The sequence below is a fragment of the Anas platyrhynchos genome, chromosome 6 (assembly GCF_047663525.1).
Source record: "Anas platyrhynchos isolate ZD024472 breed Pekin duck chromosome 6, IASCAAS_PekinDuck_T2T, whole genome shotgun sequence".
In the NCBI taxonomy this organism is placed as follows: Eukaryota; Metazoa; Chordata; class Aves; order Anseriformes; family Anatidae; genus Anas; species Anas platyrhynchos.
In genome coordinates, this window is record NC_092592.1 from 7,093,217 (window position 1) to 7,105,245 (window position 12,029).

General features: G+C 57.4%; 1 protein-coding gene and 1 long non-coding RNA gene across 4 annotated transcripts in view; one reads left to right on the forward strand and one right to left on the reverse strand.

Moving 5' to 3' along the window:
- The first annotated feature begins 3,061 nt into the window (after positions 1-3,061).
- Positions 3,062-12,029, forward strand: part of UNC5B (unc-5 netrin receptor B) — a 35,911-nt gene continuing 26,943 nt past the window's right edge. For 2 of the 3 annotated variants that reach the window (XM_038181275.2, XM_072040327.1), the window contains exon 1: positions 5,235-5,411. In XM_038181275.2, coding sequence (XP_038037203.2) covers positions 5,318-5,411 — 94 coding nt within the window. In that variant the 5' untranslated portion in view covers positions 5,235-5,317. Of the gene's footprint in view, positions 3,108-5,234; positions 5,412-12,029 lie in introns of those variants that run through there. The other variant, XM_072040328.1, reaches the window with a different exon arrangement.
- Positions 5,815-8,414, reverse strand: LOC140002866 (uncharacterized). The gene is made up of 2 exons (XR_011810429.1): positions 7,341-8,414; positions 5,815-6,105 (listed from the first exon to the last, which is right to left on the reverse strand). It is a non-coding gene; the product is annotated as an uncharacterized lncRNA (long non-coding RNA).

Consider the following 12,029-nt stretch of genomic DNA (forward strand, 5'->3'; position numbering starts at 1 on the left):
GGTTTGGGCTTCTTTCTTCGTGCAGCTCTTTACGTTGGCTGCTAACACCTGCAGGAGCCACAAGGTGCTTGAGAGCAGCAGAAGAGATGCTTGCAAGATAGAGGAACCACTCGTTCCTTGGGGAAAAGCAAGCATGAAACAAATGGGCAGAGAAACTAAGGCAGGACACCCCGAGGCATGGTGCCGGAGAGGGACCTGCTGGGTGCTCAGGATCCGGCCTTGCTCGGTGTTTTGAACTGTGTGTGTCACTTACTGTTTGCAAAATAATTGCCACCCTCATTTGGGGAGGGAAATAATTACTTCCTTCGTGACACGAAGTCAATTTTGGTCCTGAACCGGAGGGACAGGCTGACAGAGGGAATTTCAGAGCGAGCGAAAACGAGGCTGGCATTTGGAGGCTGCAGTTAAAGACACCGGGGGGGTTCTCGCCCTTCTGCTTTTGCACATCAGATCAGAGAACTTGTAAGATGGGCTGGCTGCTCCTCTTCAGGCAAAGGCCTGCCTTAACTTTTCTACTTTTTGCCCAAATATTCAAAGAGGCACATTTTTCCCCCTGTTTGCCATAGGAACGAGGTCATTTAATGGGGTCCCCTGGAGAGCTCCACCATGGGAACACGGCCATGACATATAAAATGCTCCCAGGAGCAGGGATCCTGCACCAGGGACACAAAAAATAATAATAAAAAAAATAAAATAAAAAATAAATCATCAGGTGGTGCCTTTGGGAGGGTTTCTTTGCCCCAGAGCAGCCCCGGCTAAGTGGCAGTGGGTCCCCCCCGAGGGCCGCGCGCGTCCCCGGAGCAAGGGGGAGGCCGAGATCCAGCCCGGCTAATTGATGCTGAATTCTGTGTATATATATATTAAAAAAAAAAAAAAAAAAAAAAAGGAAAGCGAAGCGGGTGGTTCTGTAAACATATCTATTTTTCACAATCCGCACCAAACTGATTGAAGCCGGTGTCAGGGGTGATATATGGTAGCAAATTGATGAAACATTGATGCCGGGGGATGAATATTTCAGGAGGAGCTGTATACATCGTCCGGCGCTCTTCTTAAATCTTTAACCAGCGCTGGGTAACCTTGAGAGGGGTGTTTGTAAGTTTATTCATGGAGAGGCGCCACAGATAAAGAGCAAGGGCGAAGGGACCTGAATTTGGCTTTTTGCTTTGCTTGGGGTGCTTGTTTGGTGCCAGGCATCTCCGCCGTGCCTGGAGCAGGCACCAAGCAGGGGACCAGCACTTCTTGGTGACATTCAGAAGGTGCCCTGGGCTCTCTGTGTTCACATCTCTGAAACCTGCTTGTTTATTTTGGAAATGAGCGGCACTTGAGGTTTTTTTTAGTAAAACCTCTAAGAAAAAGTTTTATTTTTTTTGCGTGGAAGCAGCAACACTGGGAGGATGCGGTTCGGAGGGGGTTATTTGTTTTATTTCCAGGGTGGGGAGAGAGAGGAAAGGTTGTGCTGGTTATTTTTTTGCTCGTTTTGAGGAACTGTTTTGACTTTTCCTGAACAAAACCCATGTTATTGTAGCACAGGGAGCGCCTTCCCGTGCGCAGGACCTCCTGCCGCGCCAGCACCGTGCCTCCTGCCCAGGACAGCACACACCACGCACAGGGAAACCTCTCCTAGCTACACCAGCTCGTAGCACTTCCCAGCCTTTGGGTGCTTTTCTTCATCCCCTTCCACGCTGAAAGCTGCAGATCGAGCCCCCGAGGCACTCACGTAGCGCCGAGGAGTCCCTGCTCTGCGCCTTTTGGTAAGGCGCGTTTGCTGTTTTGCAGTGCTCAAACACCATCTGCTGTTGTGTGCAGTGGCACTTTCACACCGGGGGGGGGCATTTTTAAGTTTAAATCACTCCTTAAAGAAGAAATTTACAGGACTGGGGGCGGCTGGGGAAATCCCACAGCGGATGCTGAAAGGACCACGGCCAGGACCTGCGGTGCCCATCCTCATCCCATGGGCACCGAATTTCTCATCCTCCCACCGGGCAGAGCATCTCCCACCCCTGCTCGCTGGCAGCCCCAGGGACAATGGGCAACCGAGGTCCTTCCACAGCACTTAACTCAAAGCCCTGTTTAATGGGGCTGAAAAAAAACCCAAGCCCTGATGGAGCACGGGCAGCATCGCGCCGCAGAGGCCACTTGTGCCGGTGACAACGCGGCGGTGCCGCCGCTGTGACATGTGTAATTTGTGGAGGAGCGTGGCAGAGCAAAGCGACAGCAAACACAGTGAAGAAAGTTCGGCCGTGACTTGTAGTGCTTAAACAAATACAATTAAAATAATTGGTGGCTGCTCTCCTGTTTCTAGGCCAGGAGCAACACTAGGATGTAACGGCTGCAGCGGCACGGCCCCGTGTGGGCGCAGCATTCATTTGGTGCCCCGTTTCCAGATATTGCCTCGTTTGGTCTAGAAACTTTAATTTTTATGGGGCCAAGGATGTCACTGTCCCAATCACACGAAGGTTGGGGAGTGGGTTCTGCAAGCAGTGTGTGGGTGCCCTGTCCCCAGGGTCCCCCCCGTCACCTCCTTGCATGGAGCATCTCCAGACTTCTGCCAAGCAAAGCAACCCATGGTCCATTCATTTATTTATTTTGATGTCTCTTGGCTTCTTTTTTCCCTCCCTTTTTTCCGTTTTCTCCTTTTTTTTTTGCTGTTCTAGCTTCTTGCTGGCAACAGCAGGCGCTGTATTTTGACGAGTTAATAAACAACTCCCCTGGGAGTCAGGGAGCTGCGGCGTGCTCCGCCTCACCACGCCGTACGTCTGCCGGGCAGAGTTTGCAGAGCACTGAGAGGCTTTTCTCCCCCCTAATCCGAAAACTCAGCCTCTCACCTCACAGCCTTCCCCACCTGCCTGGCCTCTGCGGCGCTGGGGATGCTCCTGTGTCGTCACAACCTGCTTATCAGCCTTCCAGACCAAAAAAAACGAGACTTCTTTATAATTTCAGAGAGCAGCAGCGATGCAGCCCTTGGGACAGATGGCCACAGCCCCAAAACCTGCCATTTTTGGGGTGCCCCTTGCTGTTGAGTGCACCTAGAGCCAACCACTGCCTTTTGGGAAGAAATGCCATTTGGGACGTGAAGATGGCGAGCAGTCCGGGGAGCCACACTGCAGGTTTGAACTTGTAGAACATTACTGCTCGTGAATTATGGATAGTGATTGCACCTCCTGGACGATAAATTATTGAGCTGACATGCTGGAGGGAGACCACACGCTGGTGCCCTGCGGAGGGGGGGGGATGTTTGGCTCCCCCTGCTCCTCCCGAAGCTGCGGGAGCCCACCCGGTGCCACCGAGTCCCCCACGAGGGCAGCCACGGGTGACAGCCCCAGCTGGCGGGGGAAATTTTGGCTCAGCCCTTGGTGCAGACCCGTTGGACATGGAGCTCCTGGCTCGCTGGGGCTGCTCACACCTCTCCAATGCACGGAGCTGGGTGTCCCCCTGTCCACCCCGGTGCCCGCTGTGCCCCTCTCTGCCCAGCCTGGGCATGTCTGAGGTCCAGCAACCTCCTTCTTGCCCTCGAGAGCATTTGGGAACGGCTTATTCCCATCCCTGGAGGTGCTTGAGGCCGGGCTGGATGGGGTTTTGGACAGCCTGACCTAGTGGGAGGGGGTTGGAATTAGGGGACCTTTAGGGTCCCTTCCAAAAACCCCCTCTCTGTGGTTATCTAGGTGACGAGGCATGGTGTGTATTTCCCTCGCAGGCATCCAGCATCCCTGGCTGGGGCTGGCAGGCTGGCCTGACGTCTGCCCCAGGCCTAGGGCTCCCTGGGGTGACCCCTCCATCACGTTTAACGCCCCGTGACAGCCCCGTGCCCCTCCAGGGTGCCTAAATGCTTTCTGGGGCCCGTTCAGGCCGGAGGTCTCCATAGCACCCCGTGGCAACGAGGTCCCTAATTCGATCACGGGTGGTGCGGGTGAAGCGCTGCCTTTTGTTTGTCCTTAAATCTGTGGCTGGCTAACGAGATTTGGGCACTCCTCGTTCCTGCGACGGGAGAAATGGGGAATTATCACCGCCTCTGCACCTGCTCCACGGTGCTGATGCTGTTACACGGGCCCGCTGCTCCTGAGACCCGAGCAGCTCGGCGCACCCCAGGACCCGCTGGGAGCGCTGGGGCTCGGGCTGAGCCGCGCGCCCCGGGGATTTCGAGGCAAAGCAGGGGCAGCAGCAAACACCTGGGAGGGAAAACAGCCCTCGTGCCTTAATGATAAGTTTGCCTGGCCGTATTTTTCCCTCCGGTTGCGAAAGAGCGGTCGGCTACCCATTAATTTGCGTCGCTTTAATTCATATTTTGAATACCAGACGATGACTTCAACGCCACCGAGCTTAACCCCGTGTGCGTCCCGGCCCCCGCCAGGCGAGCCAGATTCGGGGCTTTTATGGTGATAGCAGCTGGCAAAGGAGATTTTGGTGTCGCTCCCCAGCCTTTTCCAGCACGTCGCCTGGCTCTGAACATAGGGGACGGAGGGCTGCGGGGCAGGGGATGCACCGCCGGGTCCCACCCTATGGGTGCCACCCTATGGGTGCCACCCCCCTAGGGTGCCAGCCTCCATCCTGGAGGGTGCCGGTGCCAAACCCCAGGCCTGGCCGCTGTAATTCCTCCCTGCCAGGGTCCCTTCTCCCCCCAGCCCCTAAACCTTGCGGCTGCCGGCAGTGAAACCCGCTCGGCAGCTCCCTCCCTCCCTCCCTCCCTCTCCCCGCGCAGCGCGGTTCCTGCTGCCCCCCTGCGCCTCGCACCCTCCTTGCAGCCCCCCCTCGTTCCGCCGCAGGGAAGGGCTCACATCCCCCAAATCCTCGCCCGGAGAAGTTTGCAAACCCATAAACTCGGGTTTGGCAAGAGGGGGGGCTCCCAGGTTCCGAGGAGGGCACCTCCCCTGTGCGTTTTATTTTTTTTATTATTATTTTATATACATTTTTGGAGCGGTCGGGGTGCTGGAGGTGGCCACTTTGCGGGTCCCTTCCACCTGAATTCTTTTACGCTGCCTCCTCGTGGCTCTAGGAGCCGGGGGGAGGGGGGGGGCAAAAAAAAAAAAAAAATCGGGGCCCCGCGCAGCAAAATCTCTACCCAAAAACCCCGAAATTTGGAGTGGGTTTCGGCACCCTTGGAGAGGGAAGGGGGGGTTGAGGATGGGAGCAGCTCATCGCAGGCTGCTGGGGGGGGCAAAGAGGGGGCCGTGGGGGGGTGGTGGCGGGGTTAAGCCCCTCCCATGGCCCTCCCCCTCCCGCCCCCTCCCGCCCCCTGCCCGCCCCTCCCGGCTCCGGGCAGCCCGGCAGAGCGGCGAGGCGGGCGCGCAGGGCGGCTGTGCGCTGGGCGCTGCGCTCCGCCATGCAGCCCCCGGGACCCCCCCGCCGCATCTTCATCCTCCTCCTCCTCCTCCTCCTCTTCCTCCTGCACCGCCGCTGGGCGCTGGCCGCCGCAGGTAAGTTGTTTTTTTTTGGCTATGTTTTGGGGTGAGGGGAAGTTTTTTGGGGAGGGCGCATCCCCGCGGCGGAGCGCAGAGGGCTGCGCCTCCCCCCCTCGTTTTTTTGGGGTGAAAAGGATGAGAAACGGGGGGCACCGAGCATCCCTTCCCCGGACTCCCCCCCTGCACCCCCAGGGCTCGGGGAGCCTCGGGAAGGGCTCGGGGCTGCTCCTCTGCCCCCCCCCCCTCGGTTTTCTGCTTTTGGTTTTACTGCGCCGTTTTTTTGTTTTTCTTTTTTTTTTTTCTTTCTTTTTTTTTTTTTTCCTTGCCGTCTGGGAAGAGCAAAACAAACCCATCCCTGTTTATAACACCGTGGGCTGTAATTTCCCAGCGGGTCAAATAAGTAATTACTCAGGCTGGATATTTTCATTTTTTTTTTATCTGCGTTCTTCTAAAAACCCAGTTCTGGATGGCCGGGCAGCTCGGCGATCTCTTTTTTTTTCCTTATTTATTTATTTATTTATTTACTTAATTTTTTCCGCTATGGCTCTTCAAAGTTTCCTGTGCGGCCCCGAATCTTGTGATTGAGATGCTCTTAAAATCCTGCCCTTCCGTCGTAATCCCTGCCACGGACGAGAAGATAACCAGAGGCACGGCCCTCCCGCTGCCCGCTCGCGTTGGGGCTCCCATCATCATCCAGTTCAGCCTCGTGCTGTAAAAATATATGGGAATTATTCATGCTCCCCCTTTTCCCCGCAAACGACACCTCGGATGCTGCTCCGTCCTGCGGCAGCGGGTTGCTCCTCCGTGTCCAGACGCAGAAAGTCATCCTCTGGTGCTTGGATGTGGCACCCCGAAAAGTTGGAGGCTGGGGAGGTCGTAGCCATACGTACGGGACCCTCCTGCCCCGGGCACGGTCGTAATCCTGGGGGAAACTTATGGGGAGAGCATCCCGCTGGCTGCTCGCTGAAAGCGTCCCCTTGCCAAGCTGCTTTTCTAGGAAAATGAGCCCAGCCTTCCTTTCTGAAGCCTAATTAAGGCGACGAGGAATTTTGGGGAGGGAGTTTCATCAGATTATTATTTATTATTATTATTTTTTTTTTTGTCCGCCCCCGCCGTGCAAAGATCCTACCCGGTTCTTCCTCTGGCATCTCCGGGGGCCTGGCCGTGGCGGTGCAGGGCAATCTTCTCCCTCACGGACAGGCCGAGGGGTTGGGGGGGCTCGGTGGCTGCTGGGGACACGGGGGGGGGACATCAGCACCCCCCTGCCCGGCTCCTTGCTCTTGGCTTTTGCATGCCCGCGAGATGAGAGGGAGGGAACGAAGAAGGAAAAACGAGTTGAGCCTGACCAGGGGGATGCGGGGAGCTTCCCGGCGTGCCTGTACGGGATCGCAGCGAGTTGCCTCTCCTTTCCCTTTAGCTCCTCTGTGCCTGCTGCAGAGCCTGGCTTAAAACACCCAGGACAACGGGGGTGCTGTGGGGTGCAGTAGGGATGGCTGCATGGTGGGCACGCTGCCCTCCTGCCCCTCTTCTGGACCAAATATCTGGGGAGATTGGGGTCTGCTTGGGATCCCCTTGGGGTTCCCAACACCTGGGGAGACGGGGGGGGGGGGATTGGTGACAGTGCTGGTTCTGTGCCCCCTGCATCGTCCCCACGGGTGGCAGGGGAGCAGCCTGGGACCTGTTGCTCTCCATCCTGGTGTCCCAGGAGCTGGAGGACAGCCGTGTCCTTGAGCTCCTGCAGCGCGAGGTCCTGCGGGTGCCCCGTGCCAGCAGGAAGCGCGGGGTGGCGAGGGGCAGGCAGGAGGGCTCGATGGAGTCTCGAGGAGTTCATTACAGCAGGCATCAAGGCCATAAAGCCCCAGGTCCCTGCTGGGCCTTATTCACTTGTATTCCCCCAGATTTAGCGATGCTAATAAGGGGGGAAGCGTTTCCCTGCGCTCCCACCTGCGTCTTGCTTTCCTCGCCCTTTTGGCCAGAGGTGGCTGCTCCTGCTGGTGCCCCCGGCTGCCCCGTGGCCTTTCGAGGCCCGTCGCCTCTGCTTTTTGGTGTGCCTCGCCGTGCCGAGCTGTAATTTGCTGTAATCACTCGGATTGTGCAAGCCAGCCCTGCTCGTGAGTCAGCGCTCGGGGTGGGCCCTTGCACTAGGGGTGCTGGGGATCTGGGGCTGAAAATCCCGGCCCTGCTGGTACAAAGGGACCTCAAGGGATGCTGTGTGGGATGCTTCACCCCAAACCCAGAGCTCTTTCCCCTTGTGGCACCGCAGGAGGGCTGAATGGAGCGCTTTGGGGTGATGTGGCTCCTGGGATCCAGCTGGAAGAAACAAATCCTGACCCACCGAGGGCTCGCATTAACGCACAGCTTTGGGGAAGAAAACCCCAAAAATCCACCTAGCTGTCCCCAGGCTTGTGTGGCACTTGACATTTTACAACTGAGGCTGTTTCGGAGCTGGGCTTGGCTTCTACTTGTGCGCTGGAGCCCCAGCCCGGGGGGCGATGCTGCCCCCGAGGGTTTTATCCGAATTCTGGTCCTGTGCGGGGAGCCGGGGCCGTGGTAGGAGGCGAGCGAAGCATCCCGGCCGCGCCAGGATTATTTTTGAAGCCTCCTGGTTTTTCGGAGCCCTGACTCACGGCACAGGAATGCGCTGGGCTGGCAGCCCCGGACCTGCTCCTTGGGAGCGCGGCGGGGAAGCACGAGCAGCCCTCTCCTCCTCCGAAACCGCCGGGCTGGGAGCAGCCGCGGCTTTGCTGAGCTTGGGCTTTTCGGGGGATTTTTGTCTCTGCTCTTTGTTTTGAGCTTAAAAAGGAAAAGAAAAAAAAAAAAGAAAAGAAAATCTGGGGAGTTGGGAGCAGGGGGTTGGCGAGGCACTGTCGGGGTGCCCTTGGAGGGGAGGGAAGGGCAGCGTGAACCCCGACATCGAACAGGAGCCGGGCTGGGAAAGGCAGCGTGAAGCACTGCTTGGGAAGCAGGGATTATTTAGCACGGGGCTTGCTCTGGCGTGTCCTGCATGCTGGCTTTCATCTCCTGCAAGTGCCTCCTCGCTCCGAGGGACCCCCCTGCTCTGACCTGGGTCTTCTCCGAGACCCTCTGGGTTTTGGGGTGCTGTTGCCTTGCTGCGGGGAGGAGGAATTAGCAGCTCCCCAAGCCCGCTGGGGAGGTTCGGAGGGGTGCGATGGAGAGCTGCACATCAGGGCTGCCTCCTCCAGCAGCCCCAAACGGAGCCCAAAATCTCGGGACCGGGATTTGTGTGGATTGGAATATCAATGGGGAGGCAGAGCGGGGCTCGCCCCGGCCGGATGGGGCTGGGATAATCACCCTGGGATTTGAGAAGCAAATGTTTGGAGCCACTTTGCTTCCTCGTAGCTTGGAGAGGTGCTTTAGCTTCTGTTATGGAGCAAGAAAAAAGGGATTGCCCCCATTTTCTGCCCCAGTATGGCTGGGAAGAAGGCGCTAGGTTGCCTGCCCTGCCTCCAAGCACGGGCTGTCCCCAGGCGTTACCAAACCCTCACCCATCCGGACACAAAGCTGGGTCCTGGCACCTCTCGTGCTTGCTGGTGGTCCCGCTGGTATGGCTCTGTGCGGGTCCCTCGGGTCACCTCGCCTCCCCTTCTTGCCAAGCCTGAAGCCGAGCGATTGTTTTCCTTTGAAAGAGCGTGGAAAATCTCATTTTGGGGTGTTAAACGTGTGTGGGGCAAGCTGCAGCAGTTTGGAGGAGAGGTGAGGACCTCTGGGTGCGATGAGCTTTGTGCTCCTTTGGGAGCGATGCTGTGGGCAGCATCCTTGAGCTTTATGGTTTTGTTTTTGATGGGTTTATGTTGTTTGAAAGAGTAAAAATCCCCTTATGTATAGCTGGAGAAATGTGCTTGGTGTTGATGTTACTGAAGACAGGTGGAGGACCACTTGGGGATGCTTTTGCTCGCCGGAGGGGTGGATGCAGCACCCCTCAATGTAGCTGCGCCTGAGTAGGATTTGCTTTGCTAAAATGAGGACCAGAGGGGGTTCTGAGCAGGCAGGGATGGCTCGTGGAAGTCACGGCGCTGCTTACCATCGAGCATCCCTCCCCGTTAAAGTTTTATGGGGACTGACACGGTGACTTGTTAAATGATGCGAGGGAGCTCAGCGAGCTCTTCTCCACCCTGCTGGCACCTGGTGAGGCGTCTGCGGCACATTTCTCCTCCCTGCGAGCTGCCAGCCTGGAAATTATCCCCGATGACCCCCTCGTCGCCGCCTGGCAGCCTGAAATTGCTCGTCCTGCAACCCGGTTGGGAGGAGGAGGAGATGTTGTAGGACAAGAACCGGGCTTCCCGGCCGGGCGGCTGGCGGGGGTGGCTGTGGGCGGCGATGAAAGGGGTTGCGATGCCTCGGGTGGCGTGGGAGCTTTCCTTGGGCGGGAGCTTAGGGAGCCCAGGGGTTCTTCAGGACGGATTTAAAACAGGAGGAGGGACACGCCTGGGGTGCATTGGGGTGGTGCTGTCTGCTCCTGGCCTCAACGCTGAGGTTTGGGGTTGGGTCATTGCCGGTGCCGTGGGCGCACGCACCCCGCAGCAGACGAAGCCCTCCGAGTGCCTCTCCCCCATCCCTAGCAGCACGTGCTTTATGCCAAAGAGTGACTTCTGCAGGCGTGTTCAAAGGGTGTAGGGCCTTCCCCTGCCCTCCCCATCGGTTAGGGGCAGGATGTATTTTCGTGGTCACTCAGGAGCAAAATGGATCCAACCCAACGCCACACAGAAGCCGCAAGCCCCCCTGGAGACCTCACCGTCGCCCTTCTGGGTGCTGCCACCCCGTGCTTGTGCTGGAATGGTATTTGGAAGGTTTCTCCTTTTGGAACAAAGCAAGGAAAGCTTGAAAACCCTTCATTTTGCTGCGTGCCACCAGGAAACGTGGTGGTGCGGAGGGATGGCTGAGCACCAGAGGCTGTGAAACTCCCCCTTTTTCTCCACGTGTGCCTGTGCTGGGTGAATTTCTGCTGGTGAGCGGACAGCCTGCGCTCTGCTGGGGTGAAGCAAGAAAGGCTTTTTTGTGTAGGCTTTGAATGCTGAAAGTACCGTGTTGTGATAGCCTGGGGATGCCAGCTTTGGGTTGAAGGCGTTTTTTAATCCCTTCCCTGGGTGTTGGGTGCTCCAGCTACCGTGTTGTAACCTGCAGAGAGCGACTTCAAAAATAACCGGGGCAGCGGCCGCAACGGGTCTGTGTAAAACGAGGTACGGAGGCACATATTTCAGGCCCTAAAATTTATACAACAACATAAAAACCTTGGCTCTGCCCAGAGCTGGAAAAGCAAGCTCCAAAAGCTGGCGATAGGGCTGGGTCGGTTTGCTCTGAGCAGTGACTAACAGGAGCCGAAGTTTTTAAAACAAACACTGGGATAAACTGGTTATGCAAAGCGGGGCGAAATGGGCAGGTTCCTTTGGAGTTTGCAGCAAAAACACCGAGGCTGGGGTGTGCTGGGGCCGGTCCTGCCGGGGCTGGAAAATCCCACGCGCCGGCTCCGCAGCCGGGGTCCCGGCCGATCCGCGCGGATGCGGGGCGCCGAGCGGTCAGGGACACAGCGTGCCGAGCTGTCAGCCTAGCTCTGTAATACCCTCTAAGTGAAATCCATCGGTGCTTGGCTTGGAGAAAGCGTCAGGCTTTGTGATTCTGTGCTGCAGGGGAAAAAAAATATATATATATAGAAATGGAGCACGCGGCGATGCGCCTATCCAATGGGATCACTGCTCTTCCTGGCTTTCCCCTGCTTGTACGAGGGGACAGGGCTCAAGGTCTGCATCTGGGTGGCTTTTTGGTGGCCTGGAGCCTCTCCTTGCCCCGCACACCCTCTCTCTGCCTTCCCCTTTCTCTCCCCAAAGGACACATCCGTGCCCGTCCGCCTCTTTGGGCGCACGGCGGGCACAGCGCGGGGCTCTCGCCGCAGCCTCTCCATCTTCGGAGAGGTATGCCTGCGATTTCCTCCCCACGAGAGGAAGGGCTCGTTGCTTCCAGAGGGGGAAGGCTGCGGAAAGTGGAGGGGAGAGAATGCAAACCACATGTTTTCTGCCAGGCTCGAGTTGCAGGGCTGCGAACGGCGGGGGAACAAAAGGAGCCGGAGCCGCGCAGCTCGGCGGCCTTCCGCAGCCCGGTGGGATGCAGCGAGGCTGGAGGGAGAACTAAAAGGGTCAGAAGCTGCTCAGAGAGGAGCTGGGTCCCTGCTGGGGCTCTGTGGTGTCGCTGCTGTGTTCAGGGCTCGTCCCGAATCCTGAAGATCCCATAAATGAGCGGTGACGACGTTGGAAAGAAGCTTCTCCGAGTTGTCCTGGGCTCGTGGCTTCTGTGCGTTGATGAGAAGGCAAGAGAGGAAGGTTTAGGGTCCAGCTGCCTCCTCTCCATCTCTGGGATGTCTTGCCACCTTCTGGGGGCACAGCTGGGAGCTGCTGTGAAATCCTACAGGGAAAAAACCTCACTCCACCTCCTTCCAGGTCCCTCCTCTCCGTATCTGCCCTGCCGAAGGAGCAGTGCAGGTTTGAGAGTTTTCTTCAGGCTTTGAAACAATTTCCCCATCCTCTTCTCTCCTCCACCAAAGAAAACTTCCCGTGACCTCATCCTCCCTTCCCTGAAGACAGTGAAGGTTTGTCTTGAAGGGAGCTTCAGTCTCAGGGGAGA